At 42.2% G+C, this 27,772-nt stretch overlaps 1 protein-coding gene across 1 annotated transcript; it reads right to left on the bottom strand.

Moving 5' to 3' along the window:
• Positions 1–2,883: 2,883 nt before the first annotated feature.
• AMHR2 (anti-Mullerian hormone receptor type 2) lies at positions 2,884–27,772 on the bottom strand. Its single transcript, XM_063293812.1, has 10 exons — positions 27,524–27,772; positions 23,129–23,269; positions 19,110–19,193; positions 17,655–17,794; positions 15,636–15,863; positions 14,356–14,470; positions 11,126–11,286; positions 10,547–10,694; positions 5,022–5,158; positions 2,884–3,698 (listed from the first exon to the last, which is right to left on the bottom strand). The coding sequence occupies exons 1-10, from the start codon at positions 27,765–27,767 to the stop codon at positions 3,570–3,572; spliced, it is 1,527 nt and encodes a 508-aa protein (XP_063149882.1). The 5' UTR covers positions 27,768–27,772; the 3' UTR covers positions 2,884–3,569.

Below are 27,772 nucleotides of genomic sequence, written 5' to 3'. Positions count from 1 at the left end.
AATGAACTTGTATGCTGCTTCAGTCACAGAAACAGCTCTAGGCTGCTTACCTTGTATTTATTTCTGTGTGTGTGTGTGTGTGTGTACACCTTCAAGTCAGTGTTGACTCCTGACAACTACCTGGATTAGTCCCGGCAGTTTTCTTGGCAAGGCTTTTTGGGTTTGCCCTTCCCTCCTTCCTAGGGCTGAGAGAAAGTGACTGGCCCAAGGTCCCCAGCTGGCTTCATGCCTAAGGCGGGACTAGAACTCACCATATCCCAATTTCTAGCCTGAGGCCTTAACCACAACACCACACTGGCTCTAAAGTACTTTAGATACCATAAAAACTCACCTTTTTATGTTAGCTTTTCCAGTCTTTATTTCCCCTGGATGGTTCTATTTTAACAGTTCTAGTTTTAACTAGAATTTTAATTTTTATTCTATTTTTACCTTTTAAAAATGTTTTTATTGTGTTGCACTATATTTTTAGCTTTTTAAAATGTTTTTACATTCTACAGTGTGGGGTACAAAAATCATAAAAAGGATTCTATATTGTCCTAACAGCCAGGAACCACGCTGAGACAAGGAATAGGTCTCTAGTGCTTTATTACTGCTACATTAGACAGAAAATCCTAACAAACTGAAGAAGCGTGGGAAAACCCCAGACAGATAAACCCCAAAAGTCAAGGCGGGTCTGACCTGTGTCTCTTTGAATGGCTGCTTAACTCCTCAGTACTACGCATGCGTTTTCCCCCCTGGATAGAGGCCCCCTCCTGCTCGCCATCAGTACTCATGACATATATTCTAGAAATACATGGCACAAAATACTTCTCATAAATCACTCTCCACACAAGCTGCAGCCCATTTTCATATATTCCCTTAAAATATTTAAAATATCGCTTGCCTAACATTGTGTCAGAATAACAAGTCTCTTTCTAACAGTGATTCATGGCTCTCTCCAGCTATATAAAGAAAATCTGGGGCTCTAGTACGAAGAGCGGAGTCTGTATATGTAAGCATCTGCGTCAAGGACACAGGCCTTGCATTTCTGGTGGCTCCTGGCATCTGGCCAAACAGCTTGGTGCATGATATAGTAACAAACTGGCCTTTTCTCTTCTGATGAGATGGCAAGAATGCAATCCTGTTCGACAGCTGAAGGTCAAAAGGAGAACAAAAGCTGAGCAGCTGAATCTTGTGCTCTTTATTTTTGCTTTCATCCTGAGATTTTGAAACGGCTCCCAGGGAACCTTTACTTTATCGTATATATATCGTCTCTGTCCTCTAAGTTGCATGTGTGGTGATTCTGTTTGATTTAAACAACGAGGAAGCAGATTAGAGAAGGTCATGCAAGTATACTTGTTGGATACAGGGAGATCTGAACCCTATCCATCCTTATTCAAGCCTAATACGTGATCCACACTGGTTCTTTACCTTATTAGGTAAGGTAAAGAAAGAAAACAGATGCACTGCCTAAGATCTTATCACCAAAACAATTGAATTTCACGATGTTGTAGTGCCGTCTCTGGGGAAATAAATTTTCCTCTGGCATGTTTATTGTAATTGTGACTGCTAGAAGGAACAGACTTGTACAAATGACATAACCACTTCATGGCTATGCCTCTGCCATCATCCCAACAATTAACACACGCCCACAGCATGTTGCCTGCTGCCTTATCAAAAAGGGGTGCTTTCCATCAAGGTAGTCCAGTCCCATGTCTGCCCCAAACTCCCAAAGGTGGCATCTGTCTCCTAGTCCCCGTGCATTATATTACCTATCTTGAATGGTATTGCAAGGATTACAACAAAATGTCATGCTGGGTTTACATCGTAGATGGATGTTCTATATTATACACTGTATATAGTACTGGTGTGTTCTCTCATTAAATCTGCTAGGCATTTGAATTCTATTCATTTAGTTTAGTATTGCATGGTATTCTCTCTTTTTCTCTGGATTCTCAAGGACTCCATCACAACTGCCCTGTGAGGTAAACTAGATTGAGTAACCCCCAGTTGGTTAAAAGTGTCTCCTTGTCCCATCTTGAACACATGAACCCCTCCATTCCACTGGCTCCCTTGTGTTTGGCTAGGAAATGGAAGAGCCTTCCCAGTTTGGTGTCTTCCCAAAGCCAGGCTGGGAATTTTGGAAGTGGTAGTCCCAATATATCTGGAATGAGGCCTACTTCTCAGAGAAACTCCTTCATCCCCTTCCTTCCACTCTTTCACCAGCTGATAAAAGCCTATTTATTTTAGCAGGCACTTGGCTTATCAAACTGCAAATGCTTTAAATTTCCTATTTTTTTTTAAAAAAATAAAATCTGTCTGTTGTTTTCCATGATTGCCTTCATTGCATATGTTTTTGCATTAAAACTGGTATACTGAAGTTGTTGTCATCTGCTTGTGAGCATCTTAATGGCAGAGAGGGGTATGCATGTTTTAAATCAGTGTAAACCCTAGATACTAGTGATATATTTGTTCAACACTGACCTCACATTACATTCCGGGGAGATAAAAATAAACTAAAAGCAGCCTTGGCTGAAGCTTTTCATTTTAAAACGAAAGCTAGATGAAATAGGAAAGAAAAGAGGAGGGACCACAAAAGGATATATGGCAAAAAGAAAAGAAAATAGATCACCAAATAACAAAAGAGGAAAGAAATGTAAATATCTGCATGAGCTTCTTTATAAATCTGGATGGAAACTAAGAAAAAAGATTTCTAATACAAATACAAGAGACCTCACCACCTTGAGGAAGACGGTGACCAGGTGGGTTGTGTTTCCTCTCAGTATATAGTCCAGGTCTCCTTCTGGATGGTTCACTTGAAGACGGCTTCCTCCTTCCCTTCTTAAGGTTCTCTCCCTTTCAAACAGACATAGACTGGACAGCCCATTAGACCATCAGTCAAGGATATATCAGATGAGTGACTGTCCCTCTATCAGCTAGAACATATAATCCTAAACAGTCTTGAACAAAATTATTGTAAAGAATTATTGCAGAAAAGAAGGGTATCAAGGTATTGAGATGGATGCAGGCAGAAGAATGAATTGTTTCCAGCGGAAGAGAGTACAACAATATTTTCCAATCTTATGTCCTTTAGATGTGTTAGGCTGTACCTCCATAATTCTCAGTAAGTCCAGCCAAGAGACTTTCTTAGGAATCCGAATTCTTCATCTCAAACTAATTTCTGCATCTAGGCAACTCGTACTATAAACTATGCATACAGTATCTGTTCAGAAATGTCCCATTTGGGTTCACTGGGAGTTATTCCCAAGAAGGGGTGTTTAAGGTTCCAGAAATATATTGTACAATATGGAGGGTCTGAATCAATGAAAAATCCAAGGGCAAAAGATTGGTACAGGATGGGACCCAAGTTAATAGTAATTAACAAATGCAATTCAAGTTGATTTAGTGGATAGCACTTATAAAAAATGCATCCATTCCACACTGACAATGTTCCAGTAGGGTCCTATTGAGAAGATGGGCCTGGATGGACTTTTCTTAAAGGCTTCCTGCTGTTCTCAGCCAAAAATAAGAGCTCTTCTAAGGAAAGATCTCCAAGCAAATCTGAGTGGAAAGCCTAAAATGCTTTGACCTCAGTACTCTTCCATCAGATCCTCAGCACTCAGCCTTTGCAGCCTTTGCAGGGCACTCTCAGCTTGCAGGCGAGCCTCTGGTTCAGGGTCCCAACAGTCTTCCAAGAGTTCTTGCAATATAATAGCTACCTAGGGAAAAGGCCAGAGAAGGAAAACAGCAATTGTCAGAAAGAGACAACAGGAACTTTCCAGAGTGGACTTCCTCCTTATGCCTTATTCCAGATGTGCTGAACTTCAACTTGCATCCTTCCAAGCCAGTGGTGATTAAGCATTGGGAATTCCAAAGCATCTGGAAGGCACTGAGTTGGCAAAAGCTGTTGCAGGAGATGGGACGTGGAATGCCAAATAAGAAATGACCCCTGTATCTGGAATAAAGAAGTTCAGTAGGGTTTTTGCATCTAGTCATTCTAGTAGACCTCATGTCTAGTACAGATGTTGGGAATCATCATTTCTCCTGTACATGGCTAGGCAGACTTTAGGCTTGAGAGAGCTATTTTTTAAAGAGAACCTTGACATCCACCAATGTAAGCCAGCTGCAAAGAGACATCCTCAGAATTCTGAAACCAAGGTTTCATTTAGTGTACAAGAATCGTCCTTTCAAAGCAAAATCCACTGTTGGTTACTCCAAGCTCTTTCTGTTTCAACTGTCAAGTTTAGCATGAGGCAAGGGAGTTATTTTGTTTCTCCTGCCATTAATAAATGGGGAATAAAATTCTTAATGAACTAATGTAAAACAGAGTTCTACCAGCAGATCCAGATTCAATTTCTACCTTCCTTGCTGTAGTTAATAAAACATAGTTCTTTGCACTGACCTCCCCTCCCCTCCCCAAGATCTTTGCCCTCCATCAAAGTTTTCTAGGAGCTTGTTTCATCTTCTCCTGCTATAATCTCCTGATGTATTCATCCCCATGACCTTTGCTCCTGCAACATTACCATTCTTGGCTATTCAAAGGTCACCTGTTTTGTTAGATTGATCCTTCCATTCCCTTTCACTGCATCCAGGCTGGGTCCAAGTTTTTGTAGTGCTACCCTAAGGGCAAAAGAGCAGCTGTGCTCTTACCTGTTTCCACCTATCCATTAATACCTTCATCAGCCATGCAACATTTTTGTTCTCCTCAGCTTCTCCCTTGAATTCAAGCCACTATCTCAGGGGTGGAAAAATGTTGCCCAAGGATTAAACAAAGCCGGTCCTTATCCTTTCTGTGGCCTCCAAAATGGGCTGGGCCAAATTGTCAGCCAATCTTCTGTCTTTCCCCCCCCCTTTTTAGGGGGTGGGGCAGGACTAAGCAAGCTGTGTGCCCTTAGTCTTTCAGGATTTGAGGGACCCATTATACTTCTTAAAATCCACAAAATCAACTCCTGGTCCGCCCTCCTTAGGAGTGTGACCGTCAGCATGTTGTCTAAAGCCTACTGCCCCCTATTCAAGCCTATGTATGTTGCATCTTAACATACTTGCCCAAATCTTCTCCAAGCTGATGGGACAATTGGTCTTCGTCTTTCCTCAACAGCCAGCCTATGCAGGTCACTGTATGTAGGGCTGCTTCCTAATTCTGCTTCATAGGCAAGCTGGAATGCAGGAATGCTGTTCTCTGAAGAGACAGAAATGGGCTGCCTTAGCAAAGCAGGGTGTGTGTGTGTATGTGTGTGTGTGTGCATGCACGTCAAACATCCAGTGCATGAGCAGCAAAGTGTTGCTTTAACTGACTTCTTCGCACTTCACAGTTCCCACCCCACAATAAAGTTTCACTTCCAAGTGATTGCTGCATTGCTGGACAATGGCTGTCACTGGATTCAGAATCCCAATCTGCTAGTAAAGGGAGACCCAGCACATTGCACTGGTATTGGTGGCCATTGACCTCCCCTCCGTAGTGATACTGATTCACAAAAGGATGAGCTTTCTTACAGAGATCAGCTATCCATACAGCTGTTGTACTGAATACTACCAAGAAAAAGTGATTCATGGGAATTATTATACCAAAAGGAATCTTTAATATGTTGCTGCCTATTTTCATCCTGTCACCTTTTGGGGGTTGAGCCTTGGATGTATTACTCAAGGCAAAGTTGGTCTTTAGTCTCAAAAAGTTTGCACTTCCTCGCTTTACCTGTAGAGGGATAAAAACTTTCATACTGCAGATACATACTGCCACTTAAACATTATTGGCCTCTCAGTAACACATGTCCGGCTGATGTATACCAATCCAGCCTCTCCTCTCAAGGAAAAGCTTTTACTCGGACCATTCCCAGAAGGCAAGCTCCAACTTATTGATTTGGAAAATGCAATATTTGTTCCTTCAACAATCTTTTCCCTTTAGCAATGGGTCTTTGCTAGGAGACTGGGGCCCTGGCTGCTGCTCAGGGAGGCTGGGGTGCTCTCGACCATGTTGTTCTTGAAACACCCCATCTCACTGTGCAAAGACATGAGTCACAATCCTGCTGGAAATGATGTCTCAAAGCCACAGGAGCCTCTTGTCTCAAGTGATTTTAAAAAGCGCAAACTCTAAGGAAGATAAGGAGGAAAGGATGAAGGAAGCAGAATGAGACTGAATTCAATAATACCAAGATAATGTAACCCCACCCCGGAAGTCTACAGTTCAGCTTTATCCTTTCAAGCTGAATACATCATTTGTTGTTGATCAAGGTCAGGACATGCTCCTAAAATGCCACCAGATGGCAGCATAACCCACACCATTATCACCATTGGCTGCTCACATCCTTTTGTCACAAAATAGGAATTACTATTACCACTATCCAAAATCAGACTAAGCCATAGTGTGGTGCCTCAAACAGGCAAGGGGTGGCCGTTCACAACCTCAGCACGTTAAACTGTTCTCAGTTACAAGTGCAACTGGTTGAGATCATGCTAAAGGCAAGGAATCAAGTCCTCTAGTGGCGCTTCTAGGGTAGATATGGAGAGGGGTGGGAGTCGAGCAGAAGATACCAGGTTGCAGCTCTTTGCCCAACACAACGGTTAGGGATATGTGGCATCTGTGAAGAAATACAGGTCCACCGGGCATGCAGACAGTGAAGGCAAGGATGGCTGCACCTTGGGGGCTGCCAGCACGGGCTCCTGGGCTCCACCTTGCCCCTCCTGTCCCTTCGCCTGAAATGCTGCAAAAAACAAACATTGCCCAAGGGGCCCTGATAGCAGCTGCAGCAGGCAAGTGGCCTGGAAGGAGGGAGGGACGAGAAGCTGCTGCTCCCCCACAGCCAGCTGTCATCTCAGTCGACTACACCAGCATTGTAGCCTCATCTGATCAGGCCTTTTGAGGTAGATCAGGTTAGGAAACAGGCCACTTGTGAACTAGTAGAACTCTTCTTCTTCTTCTTCTTCATCATCATCATCATCATCATCATCATCATCGATAAGTAGAACCTTGAAAACCTGAAGGAGATTCTCTCTATCCCCTTTTATACTAACAAGGTGCAGCAATCTTGATTTTTTCCTTCCACCCCCTCACCCCAAAACTGGGCTAAGCTGATATTTACAAAGCAGTCCTTGAATTCTTTCTTCAACGCCATTTCCAAACTCCTCCATGGCTCTCCTCAGTCAGGTAAGGAGACTGAAGAAGCAAGAGGAGACATGTTATGAGGCTCAGACTGCTGCTGTAGCCATGGCAGAGAAGAAGTGGCCTTCTGAACCCCGCTTCTCCTGCCCCCTCTCAATGGTAGCAGCTGGGCAAGAGGCCTGAGGCCTCTCACCCTTGGAAAGCCAGTCTGAGAGGTTTGCCTTGGGGCCCAGCAGAGCTCTGCCAACACATCTGCATCAAAAGACATATGCACTCAGAGCAATAAAGGAGATGCATTTATCTTTACTGTATATTGTGAAATCATAATTTGTTAGGGGTGTAATATTATTATCAGAAAATCCTTTGTGATATGATCACCGGGTTAAGTTCTGGATTCCAAAACAAATAAAAATTCAGTTTCAGTGCCAAATATTAGCAAAAATCACTTCCCCATCCTGACATTCTGCTATGCATAAGATTATTGACAGCCTGTAATAAATGAATCAATTTTTTTTAAATAGAAGTAGTATGTATGTATGTATGTATGTATGTATTTTCTATCCCGCCTTTATTATTTTCATAAATAACTCAAAGTGGAGAACATACCAAATGCTCCTTCCTCCTTCTATTTTCTCCCACAACAACAACCCTGTGAGGTGAGTTGGGCTGAGAGGGAGTGACTGGCCCAAGGACACCCAGCCGGCTTTCATGCCTAAGGCGGGACTAGAACTCTCAGTCTCCTGGTTTCTAGCCTGGTTCCTTAAACCACCAGACCAAATTGAATTGATCCTAAAAAAAGAAAAAGGAACTCAAATTCCATAGAGGCTACACCTTATTTAGACCAACTTGGCTCTCCAACTGAATCTTATTGGATGTGGTGTCAGTGTTCGGTTATGGTAAGGGCCCACCCAAAACTACCTGGAAGAAGTGAGCAGATGTTTGTACATTCTCATTTCTGAAATATAAATTCCACCAGTTAAAGTCAAAACTATTCTCATTCTTTGGAAAAAAAGAAATCGACTATATTCTTCATATTAAAAAAATTGGATATCATTAGGACTGTAATTCTAGTTAACAGTGGGAGGGAATGGACTGTGAAAGAACAACCAAAGCATGTTAAGTAATGTGTCCTCCTTCTGTTGTATAGGATCCCATTATGGGGTGCAGGGAAAATCTCCCTTAGCACAAACAAAGAAGCTAAAGTTTATATATTCGGGGCACATAATGAGGATGCAAGCATCTTTGAAGAAGTCCCCAATGCTTGGAAAAATTGAGGATGATTGAAAAAGAGGCCATCAGAAGACAGACAGAAGGTAGCTGGATATTGCTCTGCATGACACAAGCGTAAGCTTACAAAAACTCAAAGAAACAGTGACTGACAGAACAAATCTAGTAAAATGATGTCCTTAGGTCATGAAGACAGCTGGAAACCACTGAGTAATTGAACAACAAAAAACGTCTTGAGTTTCAAAAACAGATGAAGACTATCCAATCTGCAAGGTATCCCCATTGTCAAGCCCCACACAGCTGGGCAAAATTACAGAAGAACTACCTAGATGTCAGTAAAGTACATTCAATGTTAGCCTTGGGTAAATACAGAATCTTGGAAGCTATAAAAGGAATTTCCCACCCTTATCTGTAGTGCGTAAATTCAGGCAGAGTCTCTCTGAATTATTTGAAATGCTTCTTTCCACGTTTCTTGCCACCTGGACTAAATTGCCTTTTATGAGATAAGCTGCCAGCTGAATCACCTTCTATCTCTTAATTGTTTATGTCTACTTTCCATTCTGTTTCTTTCCCAGCCTCCCCACAATCTCTCATACCCATCTGGCCAAGGATTACCCTCTTCACAACTGCTGCCTTATTTCTCTGCTCTTTTCCAGTTACTTAACTGAGCAGCTAAAATGGTCTTTTTCAAACTTGGCAACTTTTAAGATGTGTGGACTTCAACTCCCAGAATTCCCCAGCCTTAAAGTTGCCAAGTTTGAAAAAACACTGAGCTGAAAGATTACAGGCAGAACTGTTTTTCTGCTGCTTAGCTGAGCAGTGTTTGAAGGAGATTTAAATCTCCCTTTGCCCGCTGCATTGCTCAGCTGAGCAGCCGAAACAGCTAAAAACAAAGGAGTACAAGGCCCTGGATCTTCCTTTCTCTGCAGCCTCCCTTCCCCTGTGAGCTTCTGCTGTAAGCCTCTGAGGCTGGGTTCAAACATCATGCTGCCTAGTCACATTCTTCGTAAAGCATGGTATGTGGTTATTCTATTGTTTGGACCTAGCAATTGTGTTTATTCTAAACAGTGCGGCTACACAAACCATGACTTTGCACAATATACAAACCCAGTCCACATCTGTGTCTATTTCTGCATGTGTGAGAGACAGATGATATGGCAAGAGGTGAGGGAAGAAGTTTAATACTGAGGAATGATTCAAACACAGCTCCTATTTTAAAGTTAGCGTCTTGGTCTAAGTTGGTTTAATAATGCAGTTTAATACAGAAAAGTGTAGCATTCTGAGCTTTCCAAGAATAAGGAAGAAAGGAATTCATCAGTTCTATTCTTGAAAGGGCGCCCCTGCATTCTTCCATGGGCTTTCTAAATTAGGAATGTATTTTACCACGGGTACAGAGAAAATCTTAAGCTGAACCCAACTCTTGGTGTCTACATGGACATGTCCGTGTAGTTTTTTTATTGATTGATTATGTACCACATGGGTGAGCTCCCGTTGCTAGTCCCAGTTCCTGCCAACCTAGCAGTTCGAAAACATGCAAATGTGAGTAGATTAATAGGTACTGCTTCAGCGGGCAGGTAACGGCGTTCCATGTAGTCATGCCGGCCACATGACCACGGAGCTGTCTACAGACAAACGCCGGCTCTTTGGCTTTGAAACGGAGATGAGCACCGCCCCCTAGAGTTGGACACGACTGGACTTCATGTCAAGGGAAACCTTTACCTTTACCGATGTACCACATAGATAATTTTTTTCTGTAACCATGTAGTTTTTACTATAGTAGAAAACTGAAATATATATTCCACCTTTCTATTTAATATAACTAACAATAAAAATAAAATGACATGTGCAATGATAGTTAACACTCTTTCTGCCAGCCCACACTGAAGCATTCATTACAGTGGTTCCCTCCTGCTGCTACTCAGCACACATTTACCTTTCCCTAAAGTGTTGGACTTGATTTCTCTTCTGCATAAACTACAGTTGCTTTTGGCATGAACTGCAGGTTCCAGTTAATCTTTTCCTTACAGACAACCAATTGTGGGAGCTGTAACTTGGTGACCAAGAATTCTCAGCACCCACATCAAACTACAGCTCCCAGCACTCTTTGGAGAAGACCTTGGCAATGAAATGGTTGTAAAGGCAAACCTATGTCCTTCAGATATGCTGGACTTCAACTACTGTAATTCCCAGCCAAGGGTCTTTGGTAATGCAGGCTGGGAATTATGGAATTCCATAATTGCTTACCTGGGAAAAGTGCAGAGCATCTCATCAGGGTCTCCCACAGTACCAGTGCCAGGGAGTAGACATCAGCTTGCCTCAGTGCAGAGCCCAAGTCTTGCAGATTCAGGTTCTCATCCAGAATTTCAGGAGCTATGTAACGTGGAGCTCCTGCCTAGAGAAAATGCCAGTGAATGATGAAGGTGGTTTATGTACAATTCCTGCTTGCGGCAAGAACTGGTTATGCCCAGATATGATACAGTCCATCTCAAAACAGTATGATTGGAACCACCAGTACATTTCTGGTATCCATATATTTCTGGTATCGATATCTGGTATTGGAACCACCAGTCACATTTCAAATGCAGTGCTAGAACTAGAGATACTGATTCTGTATCCCTACTGGAATGAATATCATAGGGTAATCTCTTGCTACTATTATTATTACTGTGTTATGATGATTGTTATCACTTTATGAGTTTTTATTTGGATGTTAGCCATCCAGAGCTTGGGAGTTAAATGTTAGTAAATAAATACATAAAAAACCTACTGTCCACATTTTAACAGTATGCATCTCTTTTGAATTTTCTATGTCATGTATGGTACCTTGTGGACAATGCCTTCTGCGGGACCTTTTCTGAACTGCTCATATTGCAGAGGGAGTGCCATGGCAAGGCCAAAATCAGTTATGACACAGGTCCTGTCTTCCCGCACCAGCACATTCTGGCTGCTCAGGTCACGATGTGCCACCCCAGGTTTATATAGGCCTGACATCATGGAAAAATAACAAGTTTCAATGAAGTTGTCATCTTAACCAAGTGTAACTTTATTAAGCCATGAACAGGACAGTTAAAGCAGAGAAAGGAAGACTGAATTCACACATCACACTAATCCATCATTTGTTTAAACATGATTTATTGAACATACTATCAGTGAAGAAACTGCACGGTAAAGAAAGTTTGGTTAAAATCCATAGTGCCACTTATTAAGTAAAAATCTCATAAGCCAGAGTATGGCTATATTATGTCATACGAACCAAGCTAAAAAGAGCCTAGATACTGAAGCACAGATGCTTTCCATTCATAAGGTTCTAGCCCAGGTATTTCCAGTTAAAAGTCGCTGGGCAGCAGGTGATGAGAGTATTTTCTTTCTGCCTCAAACCCTAGAGAGCTGCTGGCAGTCAGATAAGACCAGGAGTGGCAGATCATTGGCTCTATAAATGTCACTGAATCTCAATTCCCATTAACTTTGACCATTTGCCCTGGTGGCTGATGGCGATGGAACATCTGCAGGATACCAGAGCAGTAAATTTTGACTAGGCTGAGTAGAAAGTACAAAAGAGATATTTTGCCATCTAATTCATGGTACCACATCTCATTCATGGAAACTAATGTGTCAGGCAACTTCACAACTGACATGATTAATAGTAGCTTTGGCATTATTTATTTTAAATATTGACGGACTACCCTTCATGTATTTACGGAACCAGCCACTACAAAATGCAGTGATGGTCACTAAAGAAATTCAGGGAGGATCTCTAGCAAAGGCCATTTGCTGTAATCGCAAAATGGAATTCTCTCAAGTTTGGCTGCACTGCAGCTCAATAAAAAATGCTGTGAACCAAATAGAGTCGACTGTGGCTTTCACCCCAACTTCTGAAGCACATCTCTTGGGTAACTTAGAAAGCTGGCCTATTCCTCCCCTTTTCCCCCCTTAAAACTTTATCCAGGTAAATTTAAAAGAAGAGGAGGGTAACCATGTAGAGTGTTTTATCTTAGATCAGGGTTTCTCAATCAGGGTTCCGTGGAGCCCTAGCGTTCCGTGAGAGGCCACTAGGGGTTCCCTGGGAGATCACGATTTGTTTAAAAATATTTCAAATCCGGGCAACTTCACATTAAAGAGTTAAGTTTCATTCTTTATTTTTAGTTTAAGAAACTGTTAATGCATATATACAGGCCTACACATGAAAGGTATATAATTTTGTAACTTCTGGCCTATATTTGAGCCTGAATGTGCAGAGGCCTGAGAAATATTTCAAGAGTTCCTCCAGGGTCAAAAGGTTGAGAAAGTCTGCCTTAGATTTACAGGAAGGTTTGGTTAAAATGCAGGTTCTTGTTCAGAGAAAAACCTATGACAGAGCCTCTCCCTCTCTTACAGTACTTATCAAATGCTGAAGTTTCAAAAGAGATTGGTTTTCCGTGTTTTTAGTGTGAATAAAAGGGTGCTGGAATATTCCTGCTTTGAATTCATATCTCTGTGTATAAATATAGATACATACCCACACTTTGAACAGAGGTAAGAAATTAAATTGGAAATAGTTTTAAACATAAAGCCAAATGTTCAATTAATGTTTTGCTTTGAGATTCAGAAATAAAGGAACAAAACACTCAATCAAATGCAGGCAGCATCCAATTATCTTGAGTGCAAAAACTTGCATGGAGAAAAATAAATCAGAGAGACTGCCACCCTTCTTTTCTGTGATGTACTAACTGAGGCAGGAACATTTTAATGTGCATTTTCCCAAAGAGGTTCTGAAAAGGACTTACTGTCACCATTTTCTGACTCCAGTTAATCTCCCTTTCCTCACAGGTGAAGTAACAATACAATTAGACGGCAGGATTTTGGCATCCTTGTCTGCCTGCCTTAGAAGCAGGTACTATATGTCTTACCCACATTCTCAGCATAATGTATGGAGAGATGTCAGAACTGTAGGATGTACTGTGCTCCACTGTGTAAACAACTCTAATTTTTTAAGAGAATGGAGTCTGTATACAGGTAGTCCTCACTTAATGACCATAATTGGGACCAGAATTTTGGTTGCTAAGCAAGGCAGTTATTAAGTGAATCTGACCTGATTTTACGACCTTTTTTGCAGTGGTTGTCAATCGAATCACCACAGGTGTTAAGCAAACCACGTGGTTGTTAAGTGAATCACACAGTTCCCATTGATTTTGCTTGCCGGAAGCCAGCTGGGAAGGTCGAAAATGACAATCACATGACCATGGGACACTGTGATGGTCATAAATGCGAACCAGTTGCCAAGTGCCCAAATCATGATCATGTGATCGCAGGGACACTGCAATGGTCATAAGTGTGAGGACCAGTCATAAGTTGGTTTTTTCAGCACTGTCGTGAGTCCAAACTGTCACTAAACAAATGGTTGTTAAGCGAGGACTATCTGTATACATGTTTCACATAAATACAATAAATACAAACTTTTTTTTTAAGTAGGACTTGAAGCCAGGTGCTAAATAGCATTTTGGGGATGGTAGTGGGGGAACACAGTTCTTAGAAGTAAGGAATAAAAATGCCCCTGAGCATATGCTAAGTCTGGTGCTGCTTTCCTATCTATCTTTCCTTGCATCTCACCAGCCTAATTTTAAAAGGAGGAGGTTTTCTTGGCATTACTCTGAGAGTAATGTATCTAGTAATCTACTCTCTCAGAATTGGATACTCTTTGTGATCTAGCCAGATCCCCTAGATATCAAAGCTGAATTCCAGTTTACCTTCTGACAGTTGCTGTTTTCTGATTTGACCCTTCTTCAGAAAGACACCCCTGGGCGGTAAAGATAATGGAATATGAAATAAAAAAGCTTTTCCCTGGAGACCACAGCAGCTTTCATTATAAAATTCTCATTCCAATATGTAAAGACCTTTGTTAGTTGTAAAGATGTTTACGTACTGGATTGAGGATTTTATAAATAGACAATACCCAGCTAGCTCAGTCCCCTGAGGGCTGGCACCTCAGGGCTCTGCAGAGCTCGAAACTGGTCCAGCAGGAAGTGCAGAACAGGAACCATTCTGTAGCTTCCTGGTGAATATTCTTGGTGTCATACCTTCTTTCCATTGCTCCTCATGTAAGAAAGCAAGGCCTCTGGCAAGGGATGATCCAAGCCGGATGCTGACCTCCCAGGAACAAACATGCTGGCTGAGGAAGTTCCGCAGGGATCCCTTCCAAGAAAATGCAACTGACTCAGTTTAGGCCCAAACTCATGATTGCTGACATAAGCACTGATCTTCCAATGGCTATGGCGATGGACGTGTCTGAGGTATGCAAACTGGCAGAATAATTTTGGCTAATAGGCTCTTCTGATGCCTAGATGTGGGTCCCCTCCCCTTGTGTTGTAATGTTATAAAACTTGAGACCATTGTATTATTTCAACACAGATTTCAATGCAGTAATATTTATGTAATATGATTAAAAAATATAAACATTCTATTATTTAGAAAGCTTAAAGTATTGAGGATAAAAAGAGAAAAGTAAGAATTCTATCAGTATTAATTGAAGTTGAGGATATCAGTATTATAGACATAAGATTATTTGACCATCTAAAATTAAACATAACATAAAAATTTGGTTTTTTAAACAGTGTTATTTATTTATATTCAGATTAAGGCTTTGAAGAAGCAATGGCAATGGAAGAGAAATTACTGGATTGTAGGGAGAGGAACTGCAAGCCACGACCATCCAGATCTAACTGAGCAACAAGGAGATGGCTCATTCTGATGGAGGTGGATTCTGATATTTTATTTACTTATTAAATGTGTTATTGTAATATACCGCTGGCTACAGAAGTTGGTTTTGCAATTAACAATTCCTTCTCATCCCCATCATCCCACTCTACTATATGACATTTTAATTTGGAAATATTTGGAAACAGCTGGAAACAAACCCCGTTTCCTAACAATTAATCAAAGCCTTAAGGTCTAGAAATGTACTCCTTGTCAAAAACAGCAACCTGAGAATCCAGTAAAGTTGAATTTAGTCCTAGAAATTCCAGATCTCTAACTTCCATGGCAACAAGTTGTTGGCAACAACAAATTTTATTGTATTTTGTACTTGGGATGGTTTTGAATTTTAATACTGTTTTATTGTAAACCACCCAGAGTCCCCCTGTGAGGGAGAGATGGGCAGCGAATAAATTTATAAAATAATAATAATAATAAGTAAACTATCCAGATTCTTGATGGTGATGTGATTATAATGACATGAATACATATGTACATAGTGGTGTACTTACTGGTGAAAGTTGGCATGTAGAAACATACAAGGTCACTTTTACTTTCTTACACATAACTCCAATCATTTTCACACATTCCTGCCCATGGCTCTTACCAATGGGTACAGTGTCAGTACCAGGAGGCCACACCATTCTTCACTTGGTCCCCCATATTCAGCAGCCACAAGTTGTACCACATTTTCATGGTTCATCAATGGGAGGTTGTGCATGGCCCACTCAGATGCAAATTGTTGGTGGCACAAAGGGGAAAAAGCCTTGATGGCCACAGGCTGCTGGCAGAATGTTCCTTGCCACAGCTTGGAAAACTGCCCATCATGGAGAAGCTGTTCCAAAAAAATTAGGGAAAGGGATTAGTTAAGTTCCTAAGGTAAAGGTAAAGGTTTCCCTTGACATTAAGTCCAGTCGTGTCTGACTCTAGGGGGCGGTGCTCATCTCCGTTTCAAAGCCGAAGAGTCGGCGTTTGTCCGTAGACACTTCCATGGTCATGTGGCCAGCATGACTACACGGAACACCATTACCTGCCCGCCGAAGCAGTCCCTATTAATCTACTCACATTGGCATGTTTTCGAACTGCTAGGTTGGCAGGAGCTGGGACTAGCAACGGGAGCTCACCCCGTCACGCGGATTCGAACTGCCAACCTTCTGATCGGCAAGCTCAGCTCAGCGGTTTAACCCGCAGCGCCATCGCATCCCACTAGTTAAGTTCCTAGCAATGCTTTATATGAGAGTCTGTTCTTTTTCAACTGTATCAAGGAAGTACAAACTCTTTCTACACTGATCTTATTTTCTATCCCCTATGATATTCATGTTACAAACTGGGCAAGCTTCTGGATGAAGCTGGCTTCCAGCTGATAATGCAGAGACACTCCAGTTCACATCAAAAGAAGAGTGTGCTCAGGTGAACCCTACAGGGTGGAGGAAGAGGCACATCTCTGCCATAAAGGAAAACTTTTTTCACTCTGTTTATATTTATCTGTCTACTGTCTAAAGGATTTCTTTAGTGATACGTATCAGATTTTGGCAATAAGACCATACATGTGATCATCATTTCAGATGAATGCTATTTTAGGAATTTCAGAGGGTATTGGTAAGATGGTATTAACTTGTTTGCCATTACCAGTATAATATCCAAGATACTATTTATTGGTGGGGGAACTAGGGCAAGATGGGCAAACATCAGGTATGGGCGATTGGCTTTTCTTTTTTATTAGATCCAACAAGAACTAACAACTAGAGTGAAGTATTTTAATGGTGTCTCAGGAAATTAGATACCTGGGCAGAGAAATTCCCCATTTATTTTTTTAAACACCTCTTCTACTGCCTTATCCATTTGATATAAAAATGCTTTAGAAATCCTTCCAAAGGAGAAAAGTTTTTCAGGTAAAAATCCTCATGGGACAGGTTTGGTGTTCTTGCACTCCTTTAATTAAGACACAGCAAACAGATGTGAGTAAATGCCCTGTCTTTCACTGAACTATCGTGTCTCTAGTAAACTGCAGCCTGTAGCTCTCCAAATTTCAATTAAATGCCAAGTGAAGACATCAAGAAGCAATTTCTCTACTAGGGCTTTTTTTAGCCATGATGCTTCTATCAATGCTAAGGGGAATCCTGCCCTTAAGAAATGGTTGAAATTTTTCTCCTTCCTTGGTAAAATCAGAAGGACCAACTTCTGTGGCTACAAGTATTTTTAGCTGTTCTTATATCTTCTCTAGTTTTGTACACCGCCCAGAGTCTATTGGAGTTGGGTGGCCAATAAATTTAAATAAATTTATTATTATTATTATTTAAGTAAATAAATAATAAAGTAAATAAATAATATGGTTGAAAATTTCAGAAGAGCTTTTGTGCTCACCTCTCTTTCTGAGCTTAGGCTTAGCCTGGGAAATATCAACTGCTGTCTTGATATTTCCATTAAGTCAGAGGAAAAAGCAAAGTATGGTAGGACTACTATATCTGGACTGCAGAGTTCCAGATGACCACCAGATGACAGCAGAGAGATGCAGAAATTCCAATGCGTGCCATCTAATGGTCATCTGGATTTTTCCAATCATGATTTGGTAGGCCTGGTGGTGGTGGCTCTTAGTGGCTTGGATCCTTCCCAAACTTAGTCATACCTGAAGGAATTGGAGGTTTGGAAGTTCTTGCCTGGGCAGCTTTTTCTCATCTCTTAGTTCTGAGCCTGTAGTTACCTTGTTGAGTTCTCCAGTTTCTTTTGGTCCTAGTAGCACTGCACGAGCTTTCCAATGCCTTAGAGCTAGAAGGTCACATAAAGAGATTTGCTCCTCAGTGACATACTCCAAATTTTCTCCAATGTTGTGTTTTACCTAAATTAGGCAAATAGTAATCTCTCTGAAGAAATTATTTTGCTATTCACGGGAAAAGCAAAAGAACAGGGCAGAGAAGCTGTACCATCAGTCTACTAGAATACAAGAAGCTACCTCATATTGTGCTATCAAATTTCAACTAGAAAAATCCAGTTGAGCACTAGATGGCAGCAAAAATACAGAAAACCCATCCCTTTGCTAGTGGCCATCCAGATTTTTGCCACCCAGTTTTTAGTAGGACTGTATTATATTGAATCAGATCACTGGTCCATTTAGCCCAGTAGTTTCAACACTGATTGGCAACTATTCTCCAATATTTTCACCAGGTTTTTTTTCAACTCTACCTGAGAATGCTGCAACTTGAATTTGGGACCTTCTGCTTGCCCAACAGGAGCTCCATGACTGAACTACAGTCTTCTGTAGAATGTCATTCCCCAGCCCATCCTCCAAATGTGTACATACTGCATTTCTCTCTATATATATATGTGTGTGTGTGTGTGTGTGTGTGTATTAATTAATTAATTCATTCATTCATTCCCAAGTAAAATCATTTACTTGATAATTTACTTCTACACCCAACATCAGTTTCTGTGAGCCCAGCATACTGCAATATGCACAAAACTATGGCTCCAATGTGGTCCCAGGTTTGTGTTTAAAAAAGTGCATTTCCTTCTTGCAAACAATTACGTGTGTATTCATAATAATGAAATAGGTCCTAGTTATAATTATAAGGTCCTAGTATATGACAGTCCAAAACCAAGTTTTTAGTTATGTGAATGTATCTTTGCAGTTTGGGCATCAGATTCTGGTGGGCCCTTGAGCAAGATTCCCTGTGTTGGCTACCTTCTTTATAGTTGCCACCTTGCTCATTTGCCTGCCCTTTCCCTTAGGTCCACCACACATCAGTCCCAGAAAAGCAAGGGCAAGGCCAGTGGGATTTCCTGCCTGAATCTTGGAAAAGTGACGACCAGTAGCTTGGCCAGAAGATTATGAGAATCAGTAGTGGGTCCTTTGTTCAACTTTGGTCTTTCTAGTGTGCCCCAAAATTTCACCCTATGGGTCTGCTCAGTATTTATGTAATGTAATATTCATGTAATGGAAACACATAATCTAACTGGTGTTGCTATTTTCTCACCAGGGGTGTCTCAGACAGTAGGGGGGCCTTTCTTCACTTTCCCTCTCTCAAACTCAGGGCGTTTGTGCAGCCAACTCTTATTTTTAATACTTTTCTTGAAATTGCAGTACCTAGAAATGCCAGGCAACACAGAAGGATCAGTAGGCAGGTTGCAGTGATCCAGATGATCCTGCTGGGACTCGGCAAGGACTCAGCTGCAGAGATAAAACAAGGAGATCACAGCTTTCATATTATGATGGGGGGGAAAGGGTAGAGCACATTTCAAGTTGCAACCCGTTTCCCATGAAATAGTTGTCTATATTGCTAAGCATCTTGGCTCAAAGTCTTGGGCACTCCTCCACATCTCCAGGTGCCTATGGGCCTCCGCATGTCCACCTCCAACCTCTCTGCCCATCCTTGGCATCAGCTTCCTGCCATCCTCTCACAGGCCTTTCCTCTGAAGTTTTAATTAAAATTAAAACAGGGGAAAGGACATTTCCCTCCCTACAAGAACCAGCCCATTCCTTCTCATCTCTGCAGCCAACATTCCTATGTCCTCCCATAGGTTTTGAATGTTGAAGGCCACAATATGGCCTTAGAATACTCAGGAGGCTGTGTGTATGTGAGTGTGTGTGTGTGTAAGCATTTGAGAGATGATAAAACAGCAGAGTGGGGAGTAGAGCTTTTGTAAAAGAGGAAATGAAGAATATAGGGACTTTTGATTACAGAACAGTCTGGTTCTCTTTCTTTTCCTGAAATGTGTTCAGCCACAAAGAGCACGAATGCTAGTGACCAGACAGGCTCTTAGGATGCTCAGAGCTGAAGTGACAGATTAATGTTCCTCCTCTTGCGGGCTTTGATGTAAAGCCCAAAGAAGGCTGGAATAAGGGGAAAGTCCAGGTTGGAACCCTGTTTTAGTCACTGTTCTTCTACTTAATAATTTTGGAAGCAAGGGCTAGTTTAAATGCCAGGATGGGGGATGATGAGGATGGTTAGAGATAGGTATCAGCAGAGGACAAGCAGCTTCCCAGCACAGGGCTGATAGAGATTGGGGGGACAAGAAGAAGGGAGTGAAAATGTTCCTCTAGAGGTTAGGAGGGGCTACTCCCCACCTTCCCTTTCATCTCTTGCTAGCCTCCCTCTATCTTTCAACTGGATCGGGTTCTGTGTCAAATAAAAGCTGCAAGAAACAGTACAGCAAGTATAAGGAGGTTCTTTAATTCACAAGAGAGGATGGAAAGGAGGGAGGTTGAGGGGTGGGATGTCAAAGAATCTCTGATAAGTTTGCTTTGAGAAGTTACAGAATAGAATTCTTAAGTTGCCAAGCCATGAGGATAATCCTTTTAATATACAGACTTCCCAATCTCTTCTATGAAACTTAACCCCTTCAACCTCATCCCAGATGGAAAGCCTAAGCATAGCATTGTCCAATATGATGCCCACTAAAGGTGTTGGGATTACAACTTCCAGAATTCCCAGCCAGCATGAACCAATGGAGAGCAGCAAGTTGGAGAAAGCTGCATAAGTACCTATGAATGAATTTGCTCCCATTCATATTCATACCTTGTCCCTCCTTCTACGTTTTCTTGCCTCACTGCACTTAAATTTAGGGCAACCTTTTGTGTATACCAGCGTTTCTCAACCTTAGCAGCTTTCAGATGTGTGAACTACAACTCCCAGAATTCCCCTGCTGGCTGGGGAATTCTGGGAGTTGCAATCCACACATCTGAAAGCTGCCAAGGTTGAGAAACACTGGCGTGTACTATAGTGCAAAAGGCCCAAGCATCCTATAAATAAGAAGTCTACATGGTCTATTCTTTGTCCAGGTGATTTTCAGTTTTGCAAATGAAAAGTTTTCTTTGTATGTCTTCTCTACCTCAAGAGGGTCATTCCTTGTGTATCCTTCAAGGAGGAAAAGAATATCCAAACTTTCTAGCTTCACAGTGGAAAAGTGACCATTTCTTTCCATGCTCTATTGCTCTAGCAAACTGATTCCTTTTAGCAGAGCTAGACTACTGAAGGACCAGGAGAATGAGCTACCCTCCTCCTCAGCCACAAGGCTCTTTGGGTGCCTGGGACTAGCGGCCACCTGTTAGGAACACTAGAAGGAGATATGGTGGATTGGGTGGGATGTGTGGGATCATAACGTCTAGCACCCTTCGGAGGAAGAGTGGCATATATAGTGGATATAACAGACAAATCAATGCACTACTCAGATTTTTCTGCTTCGTTGTGCAAATAGTATCATTTACTATTTATTGAACAGCTAGACTGGAAGGCAACAAGTCAAGCCGCAGTTAAAAAGAAGCAAGTAGGGGCTCTTTTCCCCTTGTCAGTTGGCAACTCTGACACCGTGCCCTCAAGAAGCCCTTTATTTCCCCTTCTTTTTCTCCTTTTGATCTGCTGCTGCTCCTAAGGGTAGAACAGAAGGCAAATGTCCGGTGTGACCAACAGCCTGCCATGTAATATTATACTTCAGTCAGCCTTCGCTAGTCTGGTTCTCTTCAGATGTACCAGAATTCCAAGTCTCCAGTTTCCAGCTGGAATTTCTGAGAATTCTCTCTCAATATCCAGAATGGAGCCAGGCGAGGAAGGCGGGTTTAAGTAGACCGGAATCAAATGGATGCTTTTTAAGGGATGTTTTTAAGGGAGACCTGCTCAAATTAAGGGTGCTTCCAGACAGATAATTTATCAAAAGAAACCACTTCTGTTTTTCTTTCCACTCCTCAACAGGTTTAAGGAACAAGGAAAATAGAAAACAAGTGGTAGGAAAGCATGTCAGGGTTACCAATGGAAGGGATTATTATCTGGACCCTTTGGAAAATTCCAGTGCGGCAAAAGCCTCATCTGAAAATCATCCTAAATCTGAATATTCCCTGCGGAATAATCTAGAGAAGGAACAAACGAAGGATTAAATCCAAGGGTCCCATCAGAAATCTGTTATGAAGCAGAGAGAAGTGCTTGCCTCTGTGATCAAGGTCAGGTGTATAAAATTCTATTTGTTGCCACAAGAGAGGAAGGGGACTTTTCTGCCTCAGCTGCTAAGATCTTAGTTGGACCTTGCCTTTTATATGTAAGGAAAATGTGGACACACACTAGAGCAGTGTTTCTCAACCTTGGCAATGTTAAGATGGGTGGACTTCAACTCCCAGAATTCCACCCATCTTGATGTTGCCACGGTTGAGAAATACTGCACTGGACCGTAGCCTCCTGGCCAGTATATCCACATGCTTTTAAACTGCTTTAGTTAAAATAGTTGTATCCTCTTCCATGAAGCCACGAAGAGTCGGAAGCGACTGAACGAATAAACAACAAAATTCTCCCTTTTAAACTTAAGACAGCACTCAAACTGTTGCTCTCTTGAAGTCCAAACTCGTTATCATTTTCACACTTCACATTTTTAGCTGTAGGTTAAGGTTAAGGGCTTACAAATCACCTGCATCTAATTACTGTATGTGTGAAGTGGCCTGTTGTGATTTATGGCTGCAGAACTCAAAATGAGAATGTTTGCTCCTATCACGCCTACCAGTAAATACCATTGTACTTCCAGAGCTGGGAAAGCAAGGAAATCAAATCCATGCTACAATCTCTTCCATGTTAGCGAACATATAGGTCTCAGATGGGCTTAGCACATTTCTTGAAGGGGACAGTTTATGATTTGGCTTGGGAGCAATCATCGTCCCGTGGACCTGAAGTCTCTGGTGAGAGCAGGCAGCTCCTCCTCTCTCAGTGTGGAGTTATCACCCTGACTCAGAGATCTGGCACGGGCTTTCTCTGTACCCTCAAGGTCTCTCCTGAGTAAGTGCACTTTTCAAACAAAGAAGACTCTCCCCACCCACCTATCCGCTGCACGCAGCTCTTGCACCTCTTGGTGAAGTTGCAGGAAGAAAAAACCAAAGATCTCATGATTTGCAGGGCAAGGAGGGGAGGGATAGATAAAAACACAGAGAAGAAAGAAATGTGAAAGAGCACCTGCATAATGCTGGGGGCAGAGGGGGTGGGTGGGGGGGACACGAGGATTCTCCTACCCTTAGTTTCCCTGTCACCTTAATTGTTCTGCTGTGTCTTCCGCTGGCAACCCATAAATCCTCCCCCACCTTTCCCCACCCCATCCCACTCAGCATTTCCTCGCTGACCCCTGACCTCTTACCCTGTCTCTTTCCAGGCTCAGCATAGCTGATGTTAGCATTACACAGATCAGAGCGGCACCTACAGGATAAGTTGATGGCAGCTGAAGAGCGAAACTCACAAACCAGAGAATCACAGGCTTCCTTTTCACTGATCCAACAACCTGGGTTAGGTGGGGCGGGGCGGGGCAGAGTGGAGAAGGAAGCGAGAAGAGGAGGGAATTCAGGAGGACCATGTTCATGAGAGCTTCTCTACAAGGACTGAAAGCTTGCCCTAGTAAGGAAAAAAATGTCTGTGATTTGATGTGTCTTTCTCTTGAATCCCAACTTCTTAATTCATTCAGCCTGCTAAATTGTTGAAACAGGTTGGTACAGTGTAAAAATACCCTCATGCCCTCCCCCAAATTTTACTATTTGATAACTCATTACTCTTCTTTATTCATTGCTGCCTTTTCTTTCATTCTCCGCTGTAGTTGCAACAAGCCCTGAGTTTGTAACATTACAATATTTTTCATGGAAAGTTAAACATGCTTTTAATTTTTGTCACTGGCACTCTCATGACCTAAAGATCAGAGGGCTGTCCAAATCTTAAGCCTTGCACGGAATATGCACACAGGCGCATATTTAGGAAGAGGACTGGAGCAAAGAGGATTGGCTGTGGCCCATCCTTTGTTTTATTGCAAAAACATGCGTACCTACATACATTTTGGAGAGCCCGTCTGGTGTATTGCTTAAGGAATCAGGCTAGAAACCAGGAAACTGTGAGTTCTGGTCCTGCCTTAGGCACAAAGCCAGCTGGGTGATCTTGGGCCAGTCAGCCCCAGGGAGAAGGCACTAGCAAACCACTTCCAAAAACGTTGCCAAGAAACCTGCAGGGACTAGTCCAGGCAGTTGCCAGGAATCAAAAACTGACTCAAAGGCCCCCACACACATACATTTTACTGGGCTCATATGCCACTGCAACCATGCCTGACTCTGAGTGGGTTACAGACCTCCAAAACAGCAATAAGAACAGTACATAAACAGCAACATAATAAAATAATAATGTAATAAATAACATACCATACCACTCATGTTATAATTAGGAGACTGCCAGCCAAGATTATTCAAAGTTATAGACAGTCATGTTATTATTCCCACTTTTGAGTTTCTGGAACACAATAGGCCAGAAATCTACCTTAAAAATATAATTAATATACCTAGTTCACTATGATCCCCCTGCCACAAAACCAATTCAGAATCTTTGGGAGCTTTCTGTTAAAGCATGGGATGTACAATTGCTGTATCTCATTCATGGAAGTTTATGGCACAGGTGTCTAGACAACAGCTTCATCTTCTACTGTGTTACTCTCCTGTGTTTTCCCACTGCTTCTTTCACATTTATCCTTTCCATTAAGGAGGATAAAATTGAATAAAGCACAATCTTTTATGACTGTACCTCTCCACATCTGGAAGTATCCCTTAGCTCATTCTGCCATCAGAAGCATGGAAAGAACATTAATAGCACAGACCCATGGGAGAGGGGACATATCAGAGATGCAGCATGCTGGGGGCACAGCTTCACATTAAAACGAATCCCTCGGATCCCCAAAATCCTAAAACAGGGCTGCTGCATGAAGGCCTTGCAACATCCTATTAAACATGGAGAGGATTGGACTGTATTCCTTACAACTATGTTGTAGTTGGTCCATTACTGTATTTTTATTTAACAGGCAGAACACTGAGGCTGAAGGAGAGAGAGAAAGAACTCAAGACCACTTCAGGGAGTCTATGGCTCTGCCAGGATTTGAGTTTGGCTATCTGGGATCAACTGCAAATGGTAAAGTTTAAGATCTGGTTTCTACAAAGTCATTCCTCCCCACCCCCAAAGTCGTCCTCTTGGAATCTGGGATCCTTCCTAAGTATGTAGAAAAAAATACACAGGGAGATAGCCCTGTGTATGCTTCCGTGAGGTCCTGAATGAAAGCCAGGATATAAATCTAATAAATAAATCAAAAGATCAGCCTTCCACAATGTAGTCATATCTGCATGCATTGGATCATGATATTAGTCATCCCAACTGCGACTATTGTGGCTGGCAATGATGGGAGTCCCAGCAGACCAGGCCAGAAAATAATGGACTTTTGCTTATTGATCCAGAGCTACTGTGCTAGTGCCTGATTCTTTTTCTGTGTTTGCAGAGTACACTATGTGTTTGTGTGGGAGAGATTTCTATGAGATGTTGGTGGTATGACCCAAAGCAATGCTCTGAGAGAAGATTCCACAGAATCCCTCAGTGGAAAATGGACAAACGTTTTCCAGCCAAAGGTGCCTTGCCCTCTCATTCCTCTCCTCTTCAGATGACCTTGACCTCTGCCAGTATCCCTGCTTCCTTCAAGTCAGACACTCTCCTTAGCCCTCTGCTTCTCTGGAAGCAATGGCATTGGGTGGGGTCAGACTTACAGATCCTTGGGAAATCTGAGCCTAATTGGTGAAAGGAATCCTACAGTGGAAAATAGAGTTTGGGTCAAGTGGGAAGGTCTGGAAATGCTGAGTTCCCCCCCTCCAGTCTCTAGTAGCCCAGTGTAAGTGTGGCTGCTAGACAAAGAAAGCTGGTGTTTTTGCTACACACTTGCATCTGACCTTATCTTCCTTGCTGCTCTCCATGGTAACTGCGGCTCCTGGGAGTGCTCCAATATGGAGAATGGAGGGAGCAGTGGGTATCTCTATAAGAAGAGCCAGTTTGCAGTCTTTTCTCAGGCAGGGTTGGGCCAAAAATAGACTGGAATGTACTGCGCAGATCTCTTGGTGACTTGCAGAAGATGTGCAAGTGGTGTGGTTTTCAGTTTAATTCAAAATCTTTCACTGGTTGCTGAAAGGAAGAGAACTTCAGGGGGGGAGGGGTTAAGGGGAGGGGAAAAATCAGGAGCGAGTATTTGGGTGAAAAGGCTGAGCGTTTTGCTCTAGCTATTGTAAGAGAGTCCTGAACATATGTTCATACTTAACATACTTAATATGTTTATCTGTTACAATATGTTTATCCCACTTTTTATCTCAGTGCATATTTGCTCACTGAGATACTAGTCAAGCATTCAGTCCTAAGTAGTAGATCTTGGGGATTTAAGGCTTGGGATTTTGTTTTGTATTTTGAAGATCCTACAAACCTGGAGTCTGCTCATCCTGGATCTAAGGCAAAGAACAACCTTCTTTGGTCTGCTGCTTTGCAGATATTTTGGTCTCTAATTCTCAAAATCCACTGTTGGCTTTGGCTGAGAATTATAGTCCAATATGTTTATTGGGGAACACATTTCTAGAGATGCAGACACCCCCTCCATTTCCTGATCTGTCTTTCTCTCCTTCAAAGTAGTAAAGATAAGTATTACAAGGTGGCTGAGACCAGGACTGGGAGACAGTGGCCAAAACAATATAAAGCCAAGAAAAGCAGATCCAAATCCTCGCTCAGCTATGAAACCAACTGAGTGAACTTCAGCCAACCAGGCATTATTTTCTTAGCCTACCTTACCTTCAAGGGTTGTTAGAAGGAGAAGCTGAAGTACCCAGAAGACCTTCTGCCAAACTGAGTTCCTTTGAGGATGAATAGAAGTGTAACAAATAATCTCTCCAAATAATCCCACCATGTCTAGCAATACATACTATGATTTGTGTACCACTTGGTAAGAAACTTCAGTATCTGAGATAATAAAAAAGTGGCCACCTAGGAAATACAAGGTGTATTTGTAACCCAGTGTATCTCTTAGGCTTAGGGAGGGTGAGTTCAAGCAAGCAGAAACATAAACCAACCAATGTTTTTGGCAGGCATTTGCAGAGGTAAGCAATTACTTGATGACTGCAAATACCAAGGGAAGAACTGAGTGAACTTTAGGAGAGGCAGCCCAAAGTTTCGTATCTCCTTACTTCCTAACCAACTGGAGCAGGGAGTATGGTTCAGCCATTCAGCTGAGGATCATCCAGAGATGAGACATCAGCTGACCAAAATGCACGTACCGATCAATTCTTAGAATCCATCCCCACACATACAGTGTCTTTTAATTTGATGCATGTCAGACAAAGAATCACAGAAATAGCAGTTGCATCTTCAGTTTTTCCCTCTATGCTCAATCTCCATTTCCAGTCTGGACTAGTATAGTTAGTAATATTTTGGGGTGAAGAACCCCACTTTAAGAACATAGCATGTGCTGTATGATCACCTGTTTTAAAGCAAAAAATGCAAGATCCTGAAATCCATACTTTTGAACCTCTGCACAGGAGCATATGATAGAATTATATTCCTGAGCACAGTATTCTTACATTAAAAAAATCTCACCACCCTTTCTCAGCCAGAAGCAGAAAACTCACAAAGGGCTTGCGGATATTCTGCTTCCATTTCACCCTCACTCCCCAGGGAAGGCTCCCGAGTTGCATCTGCCATTTGGCCTCACCTTGCATCTTGGCTTGAAGTAGTCCTTGGCTCAGGTTCCAGATGCCAAAACAGCACTGGTTGTGAGGACACTGGATTGTGCCATTACGGCCATCTTCCAAGATTAAGCCCTGGAGATGCTCCAGTCCCTCAATCAGAGCACTGGATCGGTAGGAGACACAGCTACGGTTTTTACTCAGTGCATCCATATACCTACTCTGATGTCCGAGCACAAGAAGCCAAAGGAAAGCGCTGGGGGACCCCATCGACT

This window comes from Candoia aspera, chromosome 2 (genome assembly GCF_035149785.1).
Source record: "Candoia aspera isolate rCanAsp1 chromosome 2, rCanAsp1.hap2, whole genome shotgun sequence".
In the NCBI taxonomy this organism is placed as follows: domain Eukaryota; kingdom Metazoa; phylum Chordata; class Lepidosauria; order Squamata; family Boidae; genus Candoia; species Candoia aspera.
The sequence above is the reverse complement of the archived record's forward strand: the minus strand, read 5'-3'. Positions and strand labels throughout refer to the sequence as shown.

What these genes read in the sequence shown, in the direction of transcription:
- AMHR2 (XM_063293812.1), bottom strand. Translation starts at nt 27,767, where the DNA reads ATGGGGTCCCCCAGCGCTTTCCTTTGGCTTCTTGTGCTCGGACATCAG. An exon ending in CAAACCTCCAATTCCTTCAG is followed by an intron (nt 15,864 to 17,654) that starts GTATGACTAAGT and finishes TTTTTGGAACAG; the next exon opens with CTTCTCCATGATGGGCAGTT. An exon ending in TGAGGAGCAATGGAAAGAAG is followed by an intron (nt 11,287 to 14,355) that starts GTATGACACCAA and finishes CCATGATGTCAG; the next exon opens with GCCTATATAAACCTGGGGTG.